The sequence below is a fragment of the Rhinoraja longicauda genome, chromosome 14 (genome assembly GCF_053455715.1).
Source record: "Rhinoraja longicauda isolate Sanriku21f chromosome 14, sRhiLon1.1, whole genome shotgun sequence".
Lineage (NCBI taxonomy): Eukaryota > Metazoa > Chordata > Chondrichthyes > Rajiformes > Arhynchobatidae > Rhinoraja > Rhinoraja longicauda.
In genome coordinates this window covers 29653258-29680755 of record NC_135966.1, presented here as the reverse complement: position 1 = coordinate 29680755, position 27498 = coordinate 29653258, and the positions used below count along the sequence as shown (strand labels likewise).

General features: G+C 39.3%; 1 protein-coding gene across 2 annotated transcripts; it reads right to left on the bottom strand.

The window, feature by feature from the left end:
* Positions 1-27498, bottom strand: LOC144600159 (pantothenate kinase 3). Of its 2 annotated transcripts, none has more exons than XM_078411619.1 (7): positions 27200-27498; positions 19014-19366; positions 15532-15785; positions 14973-15149; positions 11971-12094; positions 9548-9673; positions 1-8258 (listed from the first exon to the last, which is right to left on the bottom strand). In XM_078411619.1, the coding sequence occupies exons 1-7, from the start codon at positions 27225-27227 to the stop codon at positions 8208-8210; spliced, it is 1113 nt and encodes a 370-aa protein (XP_078267745.1). In that variant the 5' UTR covers positions 27228-27498; the 3' UTR covers positions 1-8207. The 2 variants fall into 2 exon arrangements, with proteins under 2 accessions (XP_078267745.1, XP_078267746.1); XM_078411620.1 differs by lacking the exon at positions 27200-27498 and adding an exon at positions 26715-26919.

Genomic DNA, 27498 nt, shown 5'->3' with positions numbered 1-27498 from the left:
TTAAAATCAAAGATTAGTTTTATTTTATCAGCAGAAAATGTACAATGTGGCCTGCAAACAAGAACAGATCAGATCATGCAACAGGTACTGCAACAGACTGTAGCTGAATGGTTGATGGGAATGCTACCAGTATAAGTTTGGCCTTTGGATGTTTTAGTGCAGGAAAAGAAAAAACATATTTTAAAAGCAAGACACTTCATAATAAAAATATACACAGAACAAACACTCTCGTGCAAAAGGCAGCGAATTATAGAACATGTTTACTTAAACTTTAGTGAGGCAAAAAAGTTAAATTATTTACATCTGCATCTAAATAAATGTTAAACAATAATCTACAACTCAATCTTATTAATCTCTGTACAAACGTTGTGTTATAATTATACCAGTTCATTTAAACAGCACCTTTACCCAGCATAGATTAGCCTAAAGTTACTGAACTGCAATGAAATTAGGTATTTAAAAGATTTCAAATGTAAGTTTTCTGATATAGTAGAATACTTGTATATTAAATCTTCCTTTTCATGGTAGCATTGTGGCCAATTTATTCATGCTTTGGATTGATGACCTCATGCAGCTGGTGACTGATTATCTCAATAACTGCATTAATTAATCAATTAGGTTAAGCTGATGGTTTAGTTGGAACGCTCAGAACCTCCAACTTGCTACAAGAGAGAAGTGTTATTTTCCTGGGAGTCTTTCCAAAAAGAGTTCCCGTAAACTGCCAAGGGTGCCACATTTTTATTCTGGGGAAATCTCAAAACGTGTGTAATTATTCAAATTTTCCCTGAGTTACGCTAGACTTCAGGGAACACCTGGAAATAAAACACCACCACACCCTGTTCCTAGGCAATAGAGTGGTTGCCGTTTTCTTGGAATTATTTAAATTGGCAACTTATGCATACTGACTTGATACATTATTGGTTTCATCCAGGTTTCAGTTGTTATTCCATACCAAGACAATAGCTTCTCATCTGCATGCTATTCTAATAACTATGAAGTTTTAAAAAAATCCACTAGTTCTTCTAATCAGGCTGATTTCAAAGGCTAAGTTGACATGCCACCCATGCGAGAGTTGTGAACTGGTTTCTTTCGGGAAAGTTACTCCGTATATTTTCAAAAATGTAATCCTGAATTCAGAAGCCCATTTTAAATTTTGAAAGCTTTTATTTAGCTAATCAGATCCAGCTTTTAGAAGATGACATTCTTGGTCATAAAGGCAAAACCGATGACACTCCTATCCTACTCTAGTTGGGTTTTGGAATAATACCACAATCGCCAAGACCCAATACTTAGAGTTACCTCTGCATACAGAAAATTATTCAAGTCTCTATTCAATGCAAAATACCTCAGCATGATGGTTAGTTTTATCTAGAAACTTTATCTTTACAAGGTGTGAATAAGCAACAAGACTTTTGATAAACATCCTGTTACTATTAATATAATCTCCATTATGTGACTGATTACATGCATCATGTACTTTAACCTATTTTGGCAGGGGGATGGAGAAAGAGAGGAATATCTTAAAAGTCACTGGAAGTTATTTTCCCCTCTTGCTGTCTTTTAAACATTACCCAAAGTTTAACAGCATCAAAAATCCAAATTCAATGTCAGCAATTCAATTGGTTAACAGGTTTTACAATAGATAACATTTTATTCCAATTCAACCGTGAATTTTATACACTCCCTCAGCTAAAAAAAACTAGGTAGTTTGCAAAGTTTAGCACATGAATTATAATCCTCACATTCTAACCAGGTGGCACCATGGGTCTATAGTGAGGTTATTTTGCCTTGCAAGAATGAGACCAGTTGATTTACAGCTCGATACCACTTAAATGAGTTTACACAAGTGAGTCACTGAATAAACTTTTTAACCAATGGCAGTTAAATCATCATAGCTTTAAATATGTGGGTTAGAGGTAACAGTAGATAACACCTCACAGAAATGTCAAGTGAATCAGGAAATATTTCCATTATTTACATTAGTACAGGCTCTTTCAAATTCAGATTAAGCAATGAATTTATTCATATTTTAATGTCTACAAATGACCGGATTAAGTTATTTCTTTCTTTCATAATCCTGAACTAATAATAATTACTTCTCATCATTTACCCCAGATTGAATTCAAATCCATACAGATAATTTAAAAAGCAAAAAACCCAAGAAACAAGCAAACTGTTCATTTAAACATATGCTGGATAACCTGGAATCTAAACCATATAAATTAAACACATTGCTTCGGTTCACATTTTAAACTGCTCATTCTGACATCCAGATGCACCTCTCTGATATTGTGTCAGAACTTGCTCCAATAAAAACAATGATTTATCTTTATCTCCAGCCTTACCCCACCTTCACTTCGGGTACTTAAAAAAAATAAAAAAGTGACATCATGGGAAGTTTTGTTAATTTTGTGATATCTATCCCTTTCAAATTAATCCCATAAAACTTTAAACTGTGTGGCATACTCAAATCGCATTAGGAATATGATTTCCTAATCCTCCAGGAGATGGAAGTTTTCTATACAAAACAGCAGCAAACAAGTCAACTTTTGTAAACAGGGAACCTTTTGGGAAAGAGTCACATCGTTTCAGGCATATTGGACAGCAGATGTGTAAATCAGTTATGAAACTTACACCTAACAATTTAAGTTTTTCAGGTGGGATGTAAAACTAGACCATTCTCAGGACGAATCTTGCTCCAAATGCATATGCTTTTCATTTTGACGGTCAGCACATTTCTTCAAAGGGGAAAAGTGTTCATACAAAATGCTTTTAGAATAAGGTCCTTTCAAAACACCCTAACAATTTGGTCCTTTAAAACAAAAAAGATTGCACCAATAGTATATAGGAAAAAAAATTGCTAACTTGATCTCACTTGCTGAGTTCTGCAAATGACAGCAGATCAAATCAAAGTAATGAAATATTTAGCAGGTCAGCTGCATATTCAAATGGCAGGCCTGGGTTACTTACATTTGGAAGCTAGCAGACATAATTGGATCTTGTATATTCATGTTCAGGGATATGATAGATGCACAAGATCATTTGCACTGAAACTCAACTTGGCACGCTCAAAACACTACTTTGATGCATTTATTGGACTGAAAACTTATGCATCACAAGAATGGATTATTGTTCACAGGTAAAATCTAGGTATGATTTTCATGCGTTATGAAAATAATTAAGGTTATACAGGTTTAGTCTCTCCACCTTCAATGCTTTCTCAAAATGTTTTACAGGAATTATTACTACTTGTCAATTACCCTTTAGCAGGTAAACTAAGTACTGATGATTGGATTACACCCGAGTCTAAAATTCAGGCCACTGCTAATCAGGCCTCGTCAGTTAACAATCAGCAGAATTAACTTTAGAGTGGAAACCTTCCACTAAATTTTTACCTAAGTCCAAATGTTACTAACATTCTATTTTTAAATACTCGTGAACCTCCTACGGTGATACACACGCAGGGGTGTTAAGCAATTCTTCAATCAGGATGTGCATTCGCAAGCTAATCCTCTGCTTGAAGTTACACACTACTACTTTGTTTAAAAAATGTTTTGATGAAGGTAGACACAGGAATTTATAATAGCAATGGTTTACAAACATGTTCCAAAGTGTATGAAATGAAATTATAGTGTGACAAGTTTAGAAGAACATTTTCCATAAGAATAGTCAGAGGCTAGAGATGTTTGCAGATGTCAGGGTGTGGCATGTGCACACACAAGAAAGTTAAGCATTGCCCAAAAGGTATCATTTTTAAATAAACCAGCTTGCAAAGAAACTAATCTGCTTTGCTATTGGAATTATGCTAATTAGAGGGAATGAAAATTTTAGATAGTAGTAATGCGAACACAAGTACAGTGTGCAGTTCACTTCTCTCTGAGACACACTTTACAGCAGACCTTTAATTTCCTGCTTATTACAGTGGTACTAGTTCATTTGTTACCAAATCATGTAATTAATAATAATTATTTAAAAAATATTTCTACCCCCCAATGTATAAGAAAAAATGTATGCAGGTAATTAAGGGGAAAACTTTGTGATTTGAACAGGATAGACCAAAGAATTCAAAACAATAAGAAAATTGTTTAGGTGCTTGAAGAAATATTCAACCTTATAGAAATTAATCACAGGGGGTCCTATTTAACGAGGCACAACAATAAGATAGCTTCTATTACTACCTGGTTCATCTCCTCAAGGTAAATCTCAATTTTTAAAATCTGTTGCACCAAGAGGGAGATAGCGTACTTAACACAAACATTGCCAATTAAATAATTGCACTTCGCGACAAGAGACCGGTTGTTTTGGACTGAGTGTTTTAGGCTGGGCTCAAGAACTTCAGTACCAAACTTCCAAGGATAAATTCCTTTCCATTGCAAAACTCACCAAATTCCATTTCAGAAAGAGATCCTGGCTGCTGTCCGTCAGCACAGCTACTGCTGAAATTCCCAGTCCTGATTTTATTACTTACACAGAGACAACAATGTAAGTACACTGCTAAACAGGTTCCTATTTTTCAATTTTCATAAACTTTTTGTGTCCACATCTTTGCAGCGTATATTTTACCTCAGAATAAATGTAAGTAGGTGGAATGGGGCAGCAGTGGAAGGAGTTGGGAGTAAAAGGAGAAGATCACTGGTTAAGTCACTGGATCTTGTGAAATACAGTGCATTTTACTACGATTTATTGCCCAGTGGGGTTGCTGGAATGTTCATTCTGCACTTCATGTTCTCTCCGTGGGTTAGTACAGATTGTAATTCACCTTCATTCATGGAGGAGTTGACGTGATTGCACTCTCTTCCACATATGCCAAGTGTTTATTTTAAGGAATCCAGCTGATAGATTTTAAGATAACTTGTATGCATTAAACAAAGCCCATTACATTAGATGATGAATTTTCATAGTATCTACACCTATTCAGAACTAAATTTGAAGTTTGATTTTAAACAGTACCAAGCAACCTTTGTAATGAATACACTGCTCATCGCCAAACATCTGTTCATTAAAAACAGGTAGAGAAAAGGATCCATAGAGCTATCGTGCAAAGACTGCATATGTTATTTAATCCCTGCTATATCATGCTTTCAATGTGCCAATGCACATTTTGCTGGTGCTATGCTACAGGAGTGTAATCCATCACAGAAGAAAAACTATACTCTGAGGAGGAAATGTTTACAGTCAGACTGCCAGCAGGCAGAATGCCATAAACTGGAATGCACTGCAAGAGTTTTAGAAGCAAATGCAGTAGTGCCTTTCAGCGGGGAATTAGACGTATGTGGTGGGAGGAAAATGGTGTATGAAAAATAAAGCAGAACATGCACAAATGGATCAAAATGGCTTCCTTCTATGTTGTAATACATTTCAAAACATGTATAATTTTAGTTCTGGTTACACAATATACAAAATCCCAGAGCAACTTCACTTTCAATATTGGAGTTCATTGCATACTTCCAAATAGATTTTAAAGTCTACTGGTTTTGATATTCTTGGGTATTAATTGGCTTTTAATTTCTGGTTTAGTTTAGATACGGCACAGAAACAGGCCCTTCGGCCCACCGGGTCTGCGCTGACTAGTGATCCCCGCATATTAACACTTAACTACACACACTAGGGGAAATTTTTACATTTATCAAGCCAATTTACCTACATACCTGTACGTTTTTGGAGTGAGAGGAAACTGAAGATTTCGGAGAAATCCCACACAGGTCACGGGGAGAACGTACAAACTCCATATAGACAGCACCTGTAGTTGGGATTGAACCTGGGTCTCCGGCGCTGCAAGTGCTGTAAGGCAGCAACTCTACCGCTGTGTCACCGTGACCGTCGTTGTGACCCATCTACTTCAAATGGGGGAAATGCTTCCCATGTGTTTAAATAACAGAAAGATGAAGAGAACAAGTTTTTCAACTTAAGAGTTTAAAATGTTGAGCAAATTAAATCCTAACTAGTTAAAGGAACAATGACGGGAAAAACCATTGGGACATCAATAGCACATTTTCTGTCTCTCTGAAGTTAATGCCAACATCAAATTAAGCAGCCCTAAAAAGCCTCATTGTTAGCTTGTGAAGCAACATGCACCCTAAAATTGCTATTCAGATATGAATTTCAAAAATGGCCCTTTAAAAAAAAAAAAGCATTGTAGCACGAACATTGGGCCAAGAAGAATTGCTTATGATTGGAATGATGAAAAAAAACCACTGAAATATCAATGATTGAAATTCTTATCATTCTACTCATCCAGACATTAAAATAATTAAGATAATACGAGTTAAAATTACACCACGATAAGAGTAGAATTAGAGAAATACATAACAAAAAGTGACTGGAGGACAGATTTCTATAAAAACCGTACTGTGCTTTGTAGAATGAAAACTGCCATTCTGAGCTGATCGGGCCCATGCCAATGTAGTCGACTCTTAACTGTTTTCTGAAGCAGCAAACAATTGAAGCAGGACAAGGAAAGGCAGTAAGTGCTGGACATGGTGTACTTGCAGCTGACAAAAATGAATTAAAAATTCAACCATCCTAAGTACTTAAGGTAACATTCTTTACAAGTTGCTGACAACATGCTGCCTCTATTGGTCCAGGTTCATTTCACTGCTTATTTTTCAGTTGTTATATTGTTTTTAATCTTCATTCACTTTATTGTACACCCAAGAACCAAATTTTGAAGCCTTCAAACAGTTGGTCCTAATCCTATTAACAATTAGCTGGATTCCCTTTGCAATTGGAGTTCATAGAGGCTGCAGTTTAAAGAACTGCAGAAGGTTCAAATCACAAGGAATTATGAAAATAAGCTATGATCTGCAGATAGTTTGTGGCCATTTTATTGAACTAATGGTCTCTTTCTTCGGAGACTAGAATAGCAATATGCTCCAACTAAGTGAGGTGTGAAGACTAAATGAACAATTGGCACGTGATCGTTGTACAGGTGATAGACTAACAGTAGCAGCCAATTAGCAAAATATACACAATCAGGGTACATTTAATTAATACTGCTCACATTCTTTCCTAATTGTCAAATGATTATCAGCGTCTCCAGCAATTATTGTATGTCACAGTCACTCAGTCAGAAATTACCATACATCAACGTGAAGGCACTAGTCTACGACTATTGCACTCTTCAATGAAAAACAAAATTAAATTAACATCCTCTACAAAATTCATAAATATATTAAATCAGATAACATCAAGGAAATTCAAGGGAGTAATCCAATCAACTTGTTTCGATGAAGAACATAAAACTTGCTGACTCCGCTCTGATGGTTTATGGACCCACATAGTCAGATACACCACACTCAGCATTGAAATACGTTCAATATCTTCAACGGAAAACACTATTTTAAAGGCGGTAAAGGTTATATACAAGATTAGGTGTCCTCAATTTCTGCAAGGATGTTACCTTGTGCAGCTTCAGCTGATATGGGCTTAAGGCTTTTTAGAGATCAAAATATAATTACACCCCTCCCTTCTAAAATACAAAATTTTCAAATAAAATTAACAACTACTTTAGAAAATAAATAAAAGCCACTTTAGGTGATTAAGTACAGAGACATCAGGTGGACCTTCCCGGGACAATGGGCTCTCGTCATAGCTGCCAACATTGAATCTGGCAACATTGAAGATTTTTGTACATATTTTCTCACAAGTTATTTCTAAAGGAAGGCATGTTAAAATGCGACCTATATTACAAAGCAAACACTCTTACAACTTCCAAACATTCTCCATTGGGTAGATAACCAGTCCCAGGTGTTGTTACATACATTCTCCATAATACCTCTGCAAATCAGTACTTATTTTTCTGTAATCAACAGCTAATACCTAGTATCAAAATTGCAAAAGCAGCTTTGATTCGCAGAGGCTTAAGGGTACCATGGAGATTATTTAAATGAGCTAACAGTAATCCAAAATTAGATTAACAACCCCAAATAATTTCAGTTGATGAGGCAATAGAAGAAAGTATTTTGGAACATTGCAACGAGAACTAACTGCAGTTAAATACACTGGACCCAATTAAAACAGTAAGATTTTTCACAATTCAAGTAGAAAGAATACTTCAGTAATACAAACCAGCCTGTAGTGTGGCTCATCTTTGTCACAGATTTTTAACAGGTTTTTAATCCCTGGATGAATGCATTTGTTTCCCATTCCCTAAACATTATGCAGCTGTACACATTTCTTCCATTTCCATGATGTAGAATACTCAAGTTCTAAGTGGAATTCAGAAGTCCAAGCAGAGCCCCGACTGCTCCAAAGTAACCCTGTAGTTTAAAAATAAAGCAACTTAGAACTTTGGTATGGAAATTTAATTTCTGTATTTAAACAGAACAGTAGTTTTCCCAAGAAAATTGTGGTTTATCCCAGCTCGTTTCTGCTCCAATCACTAAAGGTAGAGGTGATAAAAAGATTGAAATCTCTTGGCCTTCACATTAATGAAAGGTTCTCAGCTGTTCCTCACTTTTGTTCTTGTAATGAACCATTCACTACCACCGGTCGACACATTGGTATAGCTAAATAGAGCAGCTGTCTCACAGCTCACAAACCTCTACATCCGTCCATGGCAATGACTCAACCAATACTGAACTTTCCCTCACAAACTCCTGATGCATCATTCCACTATGATTCAGTGGATATACTCTGGCTAGCAACTATCACCTTTTACCTTTCGAATGTATAATGCTCAGCCCTTCATCAATCAAAGATATTTGACTTTAACAGAGAACTCTGTAGCTAATTGGGGAGTCCAGGAAGGGTAGAGGAGCTTAAGTCTACAGAGCCACACAAGAGTGAAATCAGGAAGCATTTTCACACACAGTGTAGAGTAGATCTATAATTCTCTCTCCCTACAGACTTGGATGCTTGGTCTGTCAAATTCTTAAACTCCAAGATGATGGAAAGAGTGAAGTGCAGATCTGCTGTGACCTTGTTACATAGTCTGAAAGAAACTGCTGCTATGAACAAAGTGTTTTTTTTCAGTCCTCCTTACCAGGGGCACTAAATCTTATTATAGCCTTCCATTGTAAACGAAGCAGTGATGAGCTCAGTGGGAACATTCAATGCCACAAAGCTGGGACCCGTTTGGTTGGTGTCAAGCAGTTCGAAAATGGTACAGTAAACACAGTTGACTTTTTGCATGCCTGATGGTCTTATTTTTGATGTATGATAGTAATCTTCATTTGTACGAATGGTACGAGGATCCGAATTAATCAACTTTGCTAAGTTTTATCTTTCCAAAACTAGTGCTTAGGTCTCATCTTGCTGACTCTTTTGGCCTGGTCACTCATCACATCAAATGATGCCAACAGGTATCAAGCAATAATCAGAATCAAAACACTCTTTTCAAAGTGACAGTACCTTGAAGGCTGAGTATCATGAAACATAATAATACACCAAATGAATAAGTCCATAGATTTGATTCCATAGTAATGCATCCTATAATGTGTACACTTTGTTTATAAACTAAATATAAATTCCATTTTTAATTTGGATAAGACGCAAAGGATTATAGTAATATCATTTTAGACAACAAACCATCCACTGAACTATGTACCTCATGCTCGAGAAACAATGCCTTCAGCTGTCCTCTTGACCAGTAGTCCAATGCATAAGCCAGGAGCTTCATTGACAGTGTATTCACTCGCAGGAAGTTGCCAACAAAAACAACTCTGTTTATCTTCTGCAAGCAACAGAATCACAAAGGAATGAAGCACTGAATTTGATTCGGTAGAATGTAAAACAATGCAACCTGAAGTTGTGTGCTTGAATGATCTTTTTTAACAGATAGTTATTTCCAAAAAAAATATTTCTCCATCAATTAAGATGGAGGCTAGACACAAGGAAGCTAGACACAAGGAAGCTAGACACAAAGTGCTGGAGTAACTCAGCGGGACAGGTAGCATATTTTATGTGGAGATTCTGGAGCGAAGGAATGGGTGACGTTTCGGGTCAAGACCCTTCTGAAGAAGGGTCTCGACCCGAAACGTCACCCATTCCTTCTCTCCAGAGATGCTGCCTGTCCCGCTGAGTTACTCCAGCATTTTGTCTTTATCTTCGATTTGAACCAGCTTCTGCAGTTCTTTCCTACACAAGGAGACAAGGAAGATTGTTTTCAAAGGTTAAACTTTCAAAGTAAATGTTTATATCACCTCAGTTTACTCTTAACATCACTTGACCCTGACAGTCGATCATTGAGAATGTACACAAAATTGAATGCTTTCCAATGAACACTTTTCAGGATGTTAACCTGGGACTTAATGGAGGTTAAACACCATTTGTGCAAAAAGAAAATATGTTTTGGAGATTGACGTCAATTGTGCACAAGGAGATCAGATGAACTTCATGCCTGCAAGTAAAGCTTGAATCAGACTGAAGTACATGGGCCTCCAAAAATATCACCAAGCAGGAAGTTTTTTTTGCACTTCAAGAAGTTAGCATTTATTGAGCTCGTATTACAGATTGTAGAAGTCACCTTCTAAATCTTTGCTCATTTTCACATTACTTCGTTTTCACTTGGATCATGGTTTTTTCCCCCACTGAAACCACGATTGTATTAACATTGGTCTCTGTGGTTCTGCTAGAGTTAATTTATAAACTTATTATGCCTTTCACAAAAAACAGCTTTGTGCAGATTTCACAATGGAATTACATGAATAGATATGGACTTGGGCAACTTAGTTGGTGAAGCAAGGCTGCAGTGAGAGGGTTCCTTCTAGTCTGCAAAGGTGCCAAGTCTCCGTACTTTCATAGCCCTGTACAATGCTGCTTGATTTTCATGTCACAAGGCAGCACTGTAAAGAAGCCGAAAATATAGAGATTCTAAGATCTTTTCACTGCTTTTGGCCATCGTTGTAACTTCGAGAAAAAATATTATTCTGTGTGTACACATAGGCTTTCTGATCAGAAAATATTAAGATGAAGATCACAGCAGACATGTATCCAAAATAATGTCCATCTTGATAGCATATGGAACTTGGCGTATGGAAACTTTTCTTTCCAAAATAGGAAAGTTTCATCCACATGGCATTCAAATGAATGTTGTAATGTTACTCATTTTTGAACACATTACTTTGTTCTAAAATTGTGACACATAAAATATGCAGAGTTTTTGATATTGCAACAATTTTAATTGAGTAGTTAAATAAAATACAATTTAGTCCAAACTTGCATCAAATATTTAAACATCAGAAGCACAATTTAAACTGCCTCCAGTTTCAGTGTTACCAAGGTAAATGTGGATTTAGAAATTAGTTTAAACTTATTACTAATGCAGCAGAAATTACATAAACAGAGGATAACTGATGTTATAATTCCCAAGAAAGAATAAAAACATTAGGATTTGCTACCTTTTAATCAGTAGCCACCGTGAAGAGTGAGTGAGGAGGAAATGTATTTAATATGTTACAACTGTAAGTGCAATGCAGTACACAGTGTGTAGTGAAGAAGTTGTAGTAAACACAGTGAAGAGCCCGAGGCCAAACGTTACCCCGTTCAGTTCTGTGTAAAATAGGAATCTCAGCAGCAGAACAACTATTTATTATGACAGTTTATTTAGGACGTCAAAGCAACAAAGTACAATTGAAGGTTAATAGATTACTTTAATGACTTCATGCCACATATGGCTGTGGAGGCCATGTCATTGGGTATTTTTAAAGTGGAGATTGACAGATTTGTGATTAATACAGGTGTGAAAGGTTATGGAGAGAAAGCAGGAGAATGGTGTTGAAAGGGAAAGATAGAGCAGCATGATTGAATGGCGGACTAGACTCAACTAAGTTCTGTTCCTACAACTTATGAAGTTATTAAAATAACTTACCTGATACTTCAACACCTGAGCATCAAGCGCGAAGTTAAATTTAAAGATAAACACGATCAAATTGAACTTTTCTCAATTATGGTATATTCTGCCTTTCAGAGGACTTCCAGGAAATACACAATACGTCAAAACTACAAAAAAAGGGGACCAAGCCACTATACCTCATTCAGTGCACACATACGAGCTATGGATCCTATGTTGTTTGTGATGGTGACCAAGGTAGCTCTTGCTAGGTCTTCTTTGCTAACTAAATCACGCTTCTCCCTGCAAATCATGTTGCCAAAGCTGCAAAGGAATAAACAAAAGAAAGACCCACTTATAGCCAACATGATTTATTTAGAATTTAACAAAATATTATTAAACAAAGTGAATCAGACCAACTCTTCCTCAACACCCAAACCTCATCCATCTTAATTGTGAATATTTTTGAGGCATCTACTACACATGTACATACCAGAAACATACAGCAACTAAACAAAGTGAGCAGACTGTTATTTTGTTTTTACGCCAAAAACTAGATAAATTCTGAAGCTGCTGGGTACCCGCAGGTAGAAAACCAGAGTGATCGTTATACAAATGCTATTCTGAAAAAGCATTATAAGCAGTACTGGTGAACTGTGGGGGTTGTTACAGCTTAGCCTAATGGTGGCCTTGACTGTCATAGGTAGGTATTGCGGTGGTGATTATTAATGAATAATTAAAATGGAAAAGGCAATAAAGGATGGAGACCAGCTCTCGAACTTCAAAACCGATTCAAAAGTACAGCTTTATGCAGCTCCAATGCCCAAGAAGAAACTCAACATATTTTAATGCATTTTTGCTGTTTTTTTTATATGATATAATTCAGATAGCACCTGACTTAAACTACACAATTCATCGATATAATCACAAGAAATCAAAAACAACAGTGGCTGACTTACTTCACAAGGAAAAACTAAACACGTTCTTCTCTGGACAAACTGTTGCCATTATTATCTCGTTTCATATCTACCGCAGTTGCTGTTTGTAACTAACAAACTGATGGATATTATAATGGGAAGGATCAGCTTCCCTCACTAGAGAGCGCATAGTTTTAAAGCAATTGGTAGGAGGATTAAATGATAAACAAGATATTTTTTTATCTAAAAGAACATCTCAAATTCATTATTTGAAAGCATGGTAGAGGCACGAACTTTCAATGCATAAAAAAAAAACACCAGGTTGAGACAGATAAGTATAGGACAAGAACACACCCTTTGGCCCACAATGTCTGTGCTGAACCCAACTCTTCTCTGCCTGCACATAATCCATATCCTTCCATTCCCTGCATATCTATATGCCAACCCAAAGTCTCTTAAATGCCATTATCATATCTGATTCAACCACCACCCTTAGCAGCATGTCCCAGGCATTCACCACCATCTGCATAAAAAACTTGCCCCACACATCCCTTTTAAACGTTGTCTCGCTCACCTTAAAGCTATGGCCTGTAGTATTTGATTTTTTCATCCTGCGGGAATGGTTGACTGTCTACCCCATCTATGACTCTCATAATTTTGTATGTACTTCTATCAGGTCTTCTTGCAACCTCTGGTGTTCCAGAGAAAACCACCCAAGCCTGTCCTACCTCTCCCTGTAGTTAATAACCCCTAATCCAGGCATCATTCTGTTAAACCTCTGCACCTTTTCCAAAGTCTCTACATCCTTCCTGTAATGGAACAACCAGAACTCCATGAATGAAATACTAAACCTATAAAGGTTGTGAAGAGTTAGAAAGGATGAGACACCCTGCACAGACACAAGGTTGAATGGCCAAGTTCCACACTGTAAACATTCAACTCTCTGGTGCAATATTACCATATAACCATATAACAACTTTTGTCCCTCAATTCTGAAGCTATGTCCCCTTGTTGGAATCTTCCCCACTCTCAAAGGGAAAAGCCTACCCACGTCAACTCTGTCCGTCCCTCTTAAAATTTAAAAAACCTCTATCAAGTCCCCTCTCAACCTTCTACGCTCCAAATAATAAAGACCCAACCTATTCAACCTCTCTCTGTAGCTTAAGTGCTGAAACCCAGGCAACATTCTAGTAAATCTCCTCTGTACCCTCTCCATTTCGACATCCTTCCTATAATTTGGCGACCAGAACTGCACACCATACTCCAGATTCGGCCTCACCAACGCCCTGTACAATTTTAACATTACATCCCAACTTCTATATTCGATGCTCTGATTTATAAAGGCAAGCATACCAAATGCCTTCTTCACCACCCTATCCACATGAGATTCCACCTTCAGGGAACAATGCACAGTTATTCCCAGATCCCTCTGTTCCACTGCATTCCTCAATTCCCTACCATTTACCCTGTACGTCCTATTTTGATTTGTCCTACCAAAATGCAGCACCTCACACTTATCAGCATTAAACTCCATCTGCCATCTTTCAGCCCACCCTTCCAAAAGGCCCAAGTCTCTCTGTAGACTTTGAAACTCTACTTCATTATTAACTACACCACCTATCTTAGTATCATCTGCATATTTACTAATCCAATTTGCCACACCATCATCCAGATCATTAATGTAAATATTCATTAAACTATTTGATAAAATATGGGAATTTATACTTAAACATATTTAAGCGGCAGTGCAAAATATGTACCCTTCAAATAGATTTTGAATTTCCACTTTAATTAAAACTGATTCAATAAATATTATTGCATTTGCCATTCCTGGTCTTGTGTTTCCCCCTGCAACAGATACAATGGCTGCTTTTCAAATACTATATACACTACTTGTATTAGAAACAGTCAGGTAATTCAAAAGGAAAAGACAGAAAGACAAAAAAAATGGCGACTGAAAGTAAAAAGTTGCAAAACCCCCCCCCAAAATTCAAATAACAACGCTAGGCTGACATTATAGGCAAAACTCCCAGCCAACTGTTTCCTCACAAGCCTTGTGTGCATTTTTAGCTTTTTCTATTCACTAAAATAATGATATTCTGTAGAGCACTCTCTAATTTCAGAATGAAGTGTTATTTGTTGTTCAAGTAATGCAAACCTGCATAAAATGTTGAAGTTAAACTACTTAAGGGGGATTAAAAGACTATTTTAAATCATTTACAATTATGCCTACAAATTACAATATTACAAATAACCATTAGCCTATCACATGTATCACTTCCTACCTGGAAGCTACTGCCCATCCTGGCAAACCAAATCGTTCATAGTCCCCTCCGTAGATGTCCCGTACTAGTTTGTCAGCCATAGTGCTGTCGCCTTTTGAGGCCATTTCAAGAGCTTCATCGAAAGTCTCACAACCTGTAAGCAAACAGCAGAGGCCCAGGAAGGTTCCACCTCCTAAACTAAAACAAAAGCAACAAAAGTATTAATATCTGATGCAAGACAGGGTATTTTAGAATGAGTAAACAGAGTATTTGAAAGTAAATGGCCCTCTTCCTCACATCTAATGCTAGTTGGCTCACATTGGGCTCATTCGTCCTTAAGCCACACTGATTTTCTCCACTTCCAAGCTTGGAGCGAGACATTGTGCAAAGACCACAGTTTGAGACCAGTTTGTGATTACAGCAATGCGAGGCAGAGCCTCACGTTGCCGGCTTCATATGGCAGGTTTGGTGGACAGACTCTAATCAAATGCACTTGCACCTAAATACATGCACACTGATGATGTCAAATGACAAGTTTTATCAGTTTAAAACAGAGTTCTCATTACTTTTAACATCTTACCTTGTTCCAGTTACTCTTTTGTAATGGTCCTTTGAGTACACAGCTAATATGCTGACTCCTGAACCAATGTTCACCACGAGCAAAGGGTAGGGGTCATCAAGGTTGAAAGGCATCTTCTGGCATTTCTCAGGATCAGAGGCATTTTCAAAGTAGTAACATTCTGCCTGGCCATTAAAACTGAGAGAGTCAATGTGCAAAAGGCCATTGACCAGGCAGTCCAGTTCATCCAGTTTGTGTAACTGCAGATTACCAATCTGAAATAAATAAAACTCATTAGATTCTCTGGAAAAGTGATGCAGGATTACTGCTTGATAATGATCAACAACATGAAATTGAATTTCTACCATCCCTTTCGTTCAATTTTATGACTCCATTAATGAGACGCGACAGAGGGTAAAACTTTGGCAGCTTTATAATTCTGCTCAGTAAAGTTACCAAGAGTAAGGCACAAGGCTTATTACCATACATGAAAACAAATATTAAAGACAAAATGACTACAGTTGGCCTAATCAGCTTCTTACGAACATTGAGTGTGAGAAAAAAATACAACGGAGAAAGTGATGAAAGCTTGGTATTTGCCATTTGCTGACAGGGAGATGAAAGAGAAAGGAGGAGAGAGAGAAAAAAACAAATTTGGAACTCTAAGGTACTGAGCAGTTGTTGGAAATGCGAAATGAGAGTGTGCTGGAAATGCCTATCGGACCAGGCTGCACCAGTAGACAGATAAATTTAACATGGAGATACAAGAGACTGCAGAGGCCGAAATCTTGAGCAAAATACAAACTACGAGAGAATCTCAGCGGGTCAGACAGTATCTGCGGAGGGAAAGAGAGACGGTGTTTTCGGTTGGAAACCTTCTCGAGACCAATAGAGTAGGGGGAAAGAACACTTTTGTTGAACACTTGCGCGCTGTCTGCTAATGCCTGCTGGTGCTCTTGGTTGCTAACTGGAGAAACTACACCTCATGTTCTGCTTGGGTAGGTTACCACTCAACAGTACACACAACAAAGACTCCAATTTCAAGTAATAACTCCCTACTCTGCCTTCTTTTCCCACACCCATCCCACACACCCTCCTCCTCGATACACACACATTTCCCCCACCAACCCTTCACCCTGTACCTTTCCCCTCCTCCTGATGCTCATTTCCCAGCCCTGGAGTGTGGGAGGAAACCGAAGATCTCGGACAAAACCCACACAGGTCACGGGGAGAACGTACAAACTCCATACAGACAGAACCGTAGTCGGGATTGAACCCGGGCCTCCGGCGCTGCATTCTCTGTAAGGCAGCAACTCTACTGCTACGCCACGGTGACCGTGAAGCAGTGTCTGCTTTTCCTACAAATTAATAGCTTCTTCAAGTTTATGCTCTCGATTTTTGGGTCTTTAAGAACAACAACTAGTTCAGGAAATCATCTAGAAATGACAAGCCAGAAATTGCCTTTTGTACATTTTATCAGAACCATTGATACTTCAAGTCTGTTTGCGGAACAGTATGAATATCTATCACTACGTGGATGAACTGGTACCAGAATAACAATAATGAGAAGAATTTGCCTTCAGTTTTGACATTATGTGACACTTTGAATTCACTAATCTAAAATGCTCTATAATTTCCACTCCAGTACTTGAACTGTAATTGCTATGACTTCACCCTGATTTAGTGTTTATTTGCTAATGAGTTGAGTCTTGAGCAAGCAAGAACAGAGTCCATTACTGTACTGCTGACTGCACATAGTACAAAACATGCTTTACAGTGCTTCACATGGCATTTTCAAATATAGTAACCTTCAAACTGTTTTATTCTGGGTATTCACACAAAATCAAAGACAAAACCAGAAATATTACCAATGGTGACCAAAGGCTTGAGGGGGGGATTCATACAGGAATGTGGGATGGATATCCAATAGTTTGCAATTTAGGTAGCTGAAAACAAGGCTATTGTCATCATTGAGGAGATGCAGAAAAGGTCAGAGTTACTTGAATAAATTGATTGCACGTGTGGAGGAAAGTAGTTTAGTTTAGTGATACAACGAGGAAACAGGCCCTTTGGTCCACTGAGTCCGCTCCGACCAGCGATCCCTGCATATTAACACTAGGGACAATTTTTACATTTAAAAAAAATATACCAAGCAAATTAACATACAAACTTGTCCGTCTTTGGAATGTGGGAGGAAACAGAAGTTCTATGAGAAAATCCATGTAGGTCACAGGGAGAACATTCAACTCCGTACAGACAAGCACCCATAGTCAGGATCGAACCCCGGTCTCTGGCACTGTAAAGTGGCAACTCTACCGCTGCACAACTGTTTTTTAATTATTATTCTTTTTACGGGTTAAAGTAAAGGTGGGGAGATAACAGATTGTGAAAGGATTGAGTGCATCAAGGAGGTTAAGCACAAGGGAGTTTCAATTTGCAAGTGTTCAGGCATTGTGAGTTAAATGCAAGACAGCAGGGAGAAAGTGATAAGTGAACAGGACTTGGCTGGGATAGGTACAGAGAGCACGGCTTTGAATAGGTGGTTTATGGGGATTGGAGGACACAACACCGCCACTCATTATTCAAAACTAAAATAACACCAAAGTCTGAACCAACAGAAACAATTTTTGCGTAGGCTACTGTAGTGCACCACCTCACTTCAGTTCCAAATGAAAATGCATTGCAGCCTTTGAATCGGAAGAGTGTAATCTTTCCATTTGTGCGACAAACCATTGTGCCAACCTCCCTCCCCCCACCAAACAAAATATTATAATTACAAGTTTATAATGTTTCCATGGTGCTTAATGTCATGATCCTAGTATGCTATAAACTGGATTGCAATCAATTATGCTGTGAAAGTAGACAGTCTTTGCAACACCAGTGTTCTGCAGTCACTTTAATTTATTATTGTTGAGGTTAGAGGTCAAGGATTAAATTGTATGGCAACAGATAATACTAGATAAATTAAGATTGGGTTTTAAATCCGTGCAGAATGCAAAAAAAAGGTGTGTCATCAGACTGTGGCAGAGAAACAGTTTCATGCTGTGGTAGAGTATTGGTTAACTCAGGTTCCATTCGAGCAGAGTTCCCTGCCGGGATTGTGGGATGGATAAATGTATTTTTGTACAGTTTTGAGGTTTCTAAAAAAGAACAATGCAATGATATTGCAGCAATTCTATTGTACACAATACATCTGACATCATTCACCATTCCATATTCTATTCTTTCTACTTTTTCTGTTTCGTTGATACTAAATCTGCAGGATGGTAATTGGACCTATTACCGTCCCATTCAAGTGGTTATTTATAAAAGGCACTAATTTTAGACAGCATCACCAGGCAATTAATTGAACTCAATCCTGGACACCCCACAGCCATAAATGGGATGGAAAAGAATTAAATTGGGAGCCTTTCGATCATCGCTATCCATTAAGCTTGGTAAGAATGCATTTTATCTTCACATACGATTAGTTTTAGTATAAGATGTCATTAACATTTTATTACCGTACGAAATTCTTCTTCAAATTTATAAGCACCCCCTCCAGTGGCACAAAGCACAGTATGTAGTGTTGAAAAGTTCTTGTCTCTCCCCATCTGAATAAAGGTAGGTAGGTCATGTGTAGGAAATCGGATAAAGTGCAGGTTTCCTTTGCGGCCACAGAGTGTCATGTCTTTGAGCTCCAGATGCACATCTCGGATGCCCGTAGACCCATAGGCAACATTCGACACCAAGTATTTGCGAATACTTTTTAGGCTTTCTACCTCCTCTTCCTCCTCCTCAGCCGTGATATCAATTGGTTCAAAATAAACCAGTTTCACCAGAGTCCCACCAATATCCATCCCAAACCAGGGGAATGCTGCAAAGGAATAGCAAAATATGTTATATACCATATGTTAACAGAAACCTCTCATCATTGCCTATAGTCAATGAATATTGATATTTAAAATTACTAAAACACATCTTGACATACCCCAGATTAAAAATGCACTTAGATTTTCTGTTCACGATGTGAAAGTTAAGTGCTTGAACAAAAAATTCACTGAATGTGGACACAGGGTACACAGGACCAAGAAATAAAATTGAAATTCTGTAAACACTTGTCAGGTCAGGCAACATTTACAGAACCATAATTATTGTTTCATGTTAAAGACTCTTGTCAGTGCACTAACTTCGTTTCTATTTCCATTGATACTGTCTGACTTGAGTATTTCCATCATTCTGTTCTTATATAAATTCCGATGTATGCACTTTTTTGATAAACAAAACCAAGGGACTGCATGCTTTATGAAATCCATTTGCAAAATGCAAGCCAGTGAAGCGACTCAAAGCTTGTGCAGTAACTTCATGTAGTATGTGTGAACTGTTAAAATATCTAGGTACAAAATGCACGTTTGAAATGAGAAAATGTTCACGTTTGTCTCATTCACCCATTGAGTTCAGTGATACGCAACGGCCTTCTCTCCTGAGATGCTGCCTGACCCACTGAGTTACTCCAGCTTTTTGTAATACACACAATGTAAATGACCATTCAGGGGGCAGAGCAACCAAACAATGCATAACACAAATCCCCCTTTAGTGGGAGTTGGGAATCTTCTGGAATTCTTCAGTCCAGAGGACAGAGAGTGCTTAGCTATTAAATATCGTCACGACTGAGTGAGAGGTTTTTGAACAGCACAGGAATCTTGGAAAATGTGAATAAAAGGTGAAGGCGAGGTACAAGAGCAGGTAAGTAGCACAAAGATGTGGATTGTGGGGTTCATTACTGTTCCTGTTTCTGCTATTCAAAAAAAAAAGACAACTTGCAAACAGCTGAATTTTGTTTTGATGGCCACATGACTCCTTATGCATCAAAGACCCAGCCATTGGGAGAAGAAACTGTGAACATAATAAATAAGTTTGTGGTCTAGACATACACAAACTTACACCTGGCTTTCAACATGGAGGTGATCAGTAGCAAAGGGTCGAGTCTGTGGGAACTGTATCATTGAGGAATTCCGTATTTTTGTTCCTTGTGGTTAGTAGACTTTGCTGGAAGGTAAGTCATCTTTTCTACTATTGAAGTGGTGAGATAGAAACATAAAAAATAGGTGCAGGAGGAGGCCATTTGGCCCTTCGAGCCAGCACCCCCATTCATTGTGATCATGGCTAATCATCCACAATCAGTAACCTGTGCCTGCCTTCTCCCCATACCCCTTAGATACTATGATATCCCGAATGGCTGTTGTGCTTCTGGTGAGTAGTGCCACTCCAACAATGTACATGAAGGAGCACAGCAATGGGGAGGGTTATGTCCAAGGGAGCATAGTGCACAAGTCAAATTCAGCTTGCAGGCATCAAAATAACCAAGTTATAACGGCCTTTGCCTTTTTCAGCTGATGCAGATCAGCTACAGCACGGTGCCACAGCAGTAGTGTTGCTGCCTCACAGAACCAGAGACCCGGGTTTCAATCCTGACTATGGTTGCTGTCTGTACAGAGTTTGACGTTCTCCCCATGACCGTGCGGGTTTCCCCTAGCTTAAGGTAATTGACAAGTTGTTTTGTACTGAAACCGTCAAAGCCTTTTCAATAGTTTTGCAACTACACACCAAGACAAATTAAGAACATTATTCAATTAAATTGCAGCTGCAGAGAAGATCTCTCCCAACCCTGCCAGTGTCTTTTGGATGGCGGGTGGTATTTCCAAGACGTTGAGACTTTCATTTCCGCATTATCAGCCTCTGATGTGCTCCCCATTTCCAGGAATTTGCACAGGAAAGAGGAACCATGGAGAGGGGAGGTGGTTCCAAGAGCCCCAGTGTATTGCCTAAGGAGCCCCAGATTATTGCCTCAGATACACAGAGTTGGGTGTAGAGAGAAACTGGGGGGGGGGGGGGGGGCGGGGAGTCAACCCCAATTTGCATTCACTAGAGTGATAGCAGCTTCAGTTGACAAACATTTCAGGGTTCACATCTGATGCCCCCAGAACCACACATGCAGTCTATCACTCTCTGAATCTTTTTATTCACAAAATGCTGGAGTAACTCAGCAGGTCAGGCAGCATCTCGGGAGAGAAGGAATGGGTGACGTTTCGGGTCGAGACCCTTCTTCAGACTGATGTCGGGGGTGGGACAAAGGAAGGATATAGGTGGAGACAGGAAGATAGAGGGAGATCTGGGAAGGAGGAGGGGAAGGGAGGGACAGAGGAGCTATCTGAAGTTGGAGAAGTCGACGTTCATACCACCGGGCCGCAAACTGCCCAGGCGAAATATGAGGTGCTGTTCCTCCAATTTCCGGCGGGCCTCACTATGGCACTGCAGGAGGCCCATGACAGAGAGGTCAGACTGGGAATGGGAGGGGGAGTTAAAGTGCTGGGCCACCGGGAGAGCAGCGAGAGAGCATGTTGCTAAACTCTCGTCGAAGAGAGGAGGAGAACTTCTTCAAAGTGGACATACCTCGAAGAGAAATCGCAGTGGAGCAACCAGTAGTATAAGAAAATAACTGCAGATGCTGGTACAAATCGATTTATTCACAAAATGCTGGAGTAACTCAGCAGGTCAGGCAGCATCTCGGGAGAAAGATGCTGCCTGACCTGCTGAGTTACTCCAGCATTTTGTGAATAAATCGATTTGTACCAGCATCTGCAGTTATTTTCTTATACTCTGAATCTTTGGCAGACCCAAATCCCAAGCAAGTCAGTTTTGCCTGTGATACTTAACGCTCTCTGGACAGGAGATGAATTTCCCTCTCTTTGGGCGAGGAGCCCGTGACATCAACACTGCTCTGATGCGAGGCAACACATATCAGCCAATAATGAGAAGGTTAGGAACTTTAAGGCAAAAGTGACCTTCACCTTCTGTACAGTGGTCCATGCACTGAAGTGGAGGGCTCCATTTCTGGTAGCTAGATTTCTCATATCACTGCATCTGAAAGTCTAAGTCTGCAGAAACATAGCTACATGGATGATTGTGAGGAGATGTGTACTTAGCTGTAGAGACAAGTTCAATTTTGTTTTTAATTTTGAAGCTCCAAGAGGCCAAAGTTGACATCAGGTAAACGAGACACACTAGAAGATGTCAGAACCAGATAGGAGTTTTGTGTGAGCCAGGGTGGATGACAGATGAAGAGAGAGATACCACAGGACAAGCTTAGGGGGCTGACTCCGGATGTAACTAAGCTGTTCTGCCGAGTTTCAGTAGCAGATAGATAAAATGCACTTTAGTTACGGAGATTAAATCCACGTCTTTGCGATGGAAAAGATATTGAACATAAAGTTATAGCCTAAAATATACAGTAGTTTTAAACAGCAGGATGTTATTTAGAGAGAAAGTTTAAGGCAGAATGATGAGAGTTTTCACTTTTTCAATTAGTTCGAGAAAGTTGAGACTTATTCAAAATTGTACTTTGGTCAAGCAGCCCAATAGCTCAGGAAAAGTGGACAGGTAGAGGATTCTGTCAACGAAACAAACATCATGTCTCACAATGATACAACAAAGTAACATCAAGAAGGTAGGAGGAAGGACTGAACCTTGAAGAGCCCAGGAGTGCACATCTTAATATGTATCTTAGATGAAATTGATATCCCAGTAATAACAGAGTATGTTAAAAGTGGAATTGAATTGAATCTCCTCTAGAGCTGGACAGCATAGAAACAGTTAGTCAACCACTGGCAGTGCTGCAGAAACATTGATAAAGGTCACTATGTCACAGTAAGTCATGAGGAAAGTGGAAACTTTCAGTGCTACATCATGGTTGGATTGGAGATAGTGGATTTGATATACCTGGAATTAAAGGGCCCACTTAGCACAAAGAGTCAGAAGAAAAGCAATTGGACAGCTAAACAACAGCTGGCATGAAACATGTCATGGTCATTAATAAAAAAGGGGACAGATGTAGGGATTCTGAAAGGGTGGACACAACTTCCAAGTAGGGGGGAACTATTTGCACATTCTGCCAGTACAGGCTTGGAGAACAAAGGTGATAGGACGCCAGTGAAAATAGGTCAAGTGACCAAGCTGAAATGGCTCATGGATGATGAGGAAACACTTTACGCGTCAGAAGGGGCGACTGCTCGAGTTCCTGTTGCTCACCAGTAAGAAGTGAAAAAAATGACCAATTTACAAATCATCTGATGAGATGCAAGATTTGGTAATTATCGCATAGCGCTCAAGATTCATGACATGACAAGGCAGCACCATTAAATCACTATACAAAGGAGCAGAAAAAATCAGCGTCCAGCTCTTTATGGCAATTCTTAAATCATTATTTTTGATTAAACAGACTACCCCAACTTTGGTGCTGATGGACAGTTGCATAAAGTATTTAGGACTAATTGATCCCCTGGGACAAACGGATCACGTCTGTGTTTAGTAATCCACTGATCTTCGTAGAGTCATAAGGCATGGAAAAGGTCCTCCGGCCCACCTTCTGCACCAACCATCCATTTACACCAACACTACATCAATCCCATTTTATTCACCACACATTTCCAAGAACTCTCTCATGTTTCTACCACTCACCTGCACAAGGGTGACTTTTAAAATAAAACCCAATGGTCATAGAGTGATACAGTGTGGAAACAGGCCCTTTGGTCCAATGTGCCCATACTGGCCAACATGTCCTACCTACACTAATCCCACCTGCCTGCGCTTGGTCCATATCCCTCCTAACCTGTCCTATCCATGTAGCTGTTTAACTTTTCCTTAAACTATGAAATACTCAGCCTAAATTACCTTCTCTAGCAGCTTGTTCCATACACCCATCACCCTTTGTGTGAAAAAATTACCCCTCGGATTCCTATTAAATCTTTTCCCCTTCACCTTGAACCGATGTCCTCTGGTCCTCGATTCCCCTACTCTGGGCAAGAGACTCTGTGCATCTATCCGATCTATTCCTCTCATGATTTTGTACACCTCTAAGATCATACCGCATCCTCCTGCGCTCCAAGGAATAGAGAGCCAGCCTCCTCAACCTCTCCCTATAGCTCACACCCTCTAGTCCTGGAAACATCCTCGTAAATCTTTTCTGAATCCTTTCAAGCTTGACAATATCTTTCCAATAACATGGTGCTCAGAACTGAACACAATATTCTAAATGCGGTCTCACCAACAATAGACAATAGGTGCAGGAGTAGGCCATTCAGCCCTTCGAGCCAGCACCGCCATTCAATGCGATCATGGCTGATCACTCTCAATCAGTACCCCGTTCCTGCCTTCTCCCCATACCCCCTCACTCCGCTATCCTTAAGAGCTCTATCCAGCTCTCTCTTGAAAGCATCCAACGAACTGGCCTCCACTGCCTTCTGAGGCAGAGAATTCCACACCTTCACCACTCTCTGACTGAAAAAGTTCTTCCTCATCTCCGTTCTAAATGGCCTACCCCTTATTCTTAAACTGTGGCCCCTTGTTCTGGACTCCCCCAACATTGCGAACATGTTTCCTGCCTCTAATGTGTCCAATCCCCTAATTATCTTATATGTTTCAATAAGATCCCCCCTCATCCTTCTAAATTCCAGTGTATACAAGCCCAATCGCTCCAGCCTTTCAACATACGACAGTCCCGCCATTTCGGGAATTAACCTAGTGAACCTACGCTGCACGCCCTCCATAGCAAGAATATCCTTCCTCAAATTTGGAGACCAAAACTGCACACAGTACTCCAGGTGCGGTCTCACCAGGGCCCGGTACAACTGTAGAAGGACCTCTTTGCTCCTATACTCAACTCCTCTTGTTACGAAGGCCAACATTCCATTGGCTTTCTTCACTGCCTGCTGTACCTGCATGCTTCCTTTCATTGACTGATGCACTAGGACACCCAGATCTCGTTAAACTCCCCAACATCTTATACAACTGCAACATGACCTCCCAACTTCTATACTACGTACAATTCCACACTTCTTAGGGATGGGGAAGGAAACCAGTGCACCCGGGGAATCTCTTCCAATCACAGAAAGAACATGCAAACTCCACACACAATATCAGAATTTAGGATCAAATGCAGGCCACTAGAGCCATGAGTTCTATGAGATACATGACTGTGGCAGCCATCTTGATTAATGTTTAAGTAGGATCATAATTTGCTTGTTTACTGTGCAAAGGGCACGCCGATCGATCTCCATATTTGGTATATATTGTCAAATGTCCAGCATTCACAAAAGAGTAGAAACATTTGGCACAGAACTGTGGATTGTCTCAATCCACTAATTTAAAAAAGCAACGGGTGTTCTGGCTAATATTTATTTTTCAACCAATCTCAAAGAAAATATATAGGAAGGAACTGCAGATGTTGGTTTAGACCATAGACCCATATTTTCTCGGATTTTTTTTAGATTTCTAGTATACCAGGTTTAAAAAAAAGATTCAATTGCCCTTGACCTGTTTACATTTCAAAGTACAGAAGTCTACCTCCAAGAGGATTAAATAGAAATGGACAGACTTTAAGCAACCTTAAGAAACTCTTTATTTGTCAGTATGCTCTATTACTGCTTGACTTATTCTAAATACCGATGGAAATGACAGAACAATGGAAATTTTTAGATCACAACTGACAGAGTAAAGAGGCCAGATTTCCTCTTCTGTAGGACATGAATGAAAGAGATGGGTTTACAATGACAATCCAGTAGTTGTAGCATTATCATTTACTAATAACTTGAATAAGAAATGTGTAAGGAAGATAGTACTGCAGGGCATGTCCACTATGGAAATAGATTGTTGAACACTTGCATTTGGAACGATGGAAACAGATCTTTGAACAGCACTTATGTTTGGAACTATATAATATACAAGTCATTAAGCATTAAGTATTCATTTCTGAAGATTCCCTGAATTACTTCTATTCCTATTTCTCTGAAAATGTCATTGGGTGCCAGCTTTTAACAGCAAATTATGTTCCATTAAAAAGTGCTAAAAGAGAAGTACATTGAATATCCCCCCCCCCAAAAAAATCAGTTCTCTAATGTCATGTAAAGCAAGTATATAGTTTTCCAATAATTACATAGAAACGCAGAGAAATAGAAATATTTTACATGATTCCCCAAATGAATTCCAAGTCGCATTACAATGGCAGGAATCAATGTAATTAAAATCATTTAATGTCATTTTTATACAAGAGGGTTTTTCTTCGGTGTAAACCAGCATCTGCAATTCCTTCCCACACAGGGTTTTTATAAATATGTCAGCTTGCATGATGTTTCAGAACGTTGACCAAACACACGTATATAAAACCTTACCCCGGTAAAGATTAAGAAAATGGAGAATAAAATCTAAATCTGACAATCCGTGTTGTGTCAGTACAAGGGATCTCTCGTCGCTGATGTGGTCGTGAGTGACAAACACATTCTATCACGGAACATCAAACCAATCTGCACATTTGTTGCAAATGAGAATACAGCGGGTCTCTTCCATTACCATGGTGGCACCACTTCCTGAGGAAGGAGGAGGGAAGAAACAACGCTGCGAATGGCCATTTCCTGAAAGATGGTTCTCAGACGTCGTTTCATTACAGTGGACGTCTCACTTCGATTCACTGCCAATTGTCATTTTCGTGCAGAAAAAAAAACCCCGCCGGAACACAAGGCATCGCGCAATGACTGGCCGTCTAATACTGCTGCGATGCAGAATAAATGGCAACATTAACTATTCCCACCCACAAAACTGTAACGTGTAATGACGTTATTGTTCGAGGTTAAAAAGACCAATAAATTAACAAACTCACAAGGCTTCTTGGCGTCCTTGATCTTCATGTCGCGGTTTTATTAGCAGATGATTTACCAGCAGCACCGTGAAGCCCAGCTGGACTCGCCTCAGCCCTATTTGATATATGGGGGTTGAACGGATTAACCCGAGGCCGGGGAGGGAGGGAAGGAAGGAAGGGGTTGTCACGATCGAGCGACGGTAAACTGGCGCGGATTGGTGCAGTGTTATCGGACGGAGCAGGTCGCAGCCCTCACCCGGTACCAGCACCAATCCTCCCTCCCTTCTCCTCCCTCCCTTCTCCTCTCTTCTCCTCCCTCC

Coding starts and splice junctions, on each gene's coding strand:
- LOC144600159 (XM_078411619.1), bottom strand. CDS start 27,227: ATGAAGATCAAGGACGCCAAGAAGCCTT. Junction 19,367..27,199: donor CAAGGACGCCAAGAAGCCTT/GTGAGTTTGTTA, acceptor ATTCCTTTGCAG/CATTCCCCTGGTTTGGGATG. Junction 12,095..14,972: donor GGATGGGCAGTAGCTTCCAG/GTAGGAAGTGAT, acceptor ATTCCTTTGCAG/CTTTGGCAACATGATTTGCA.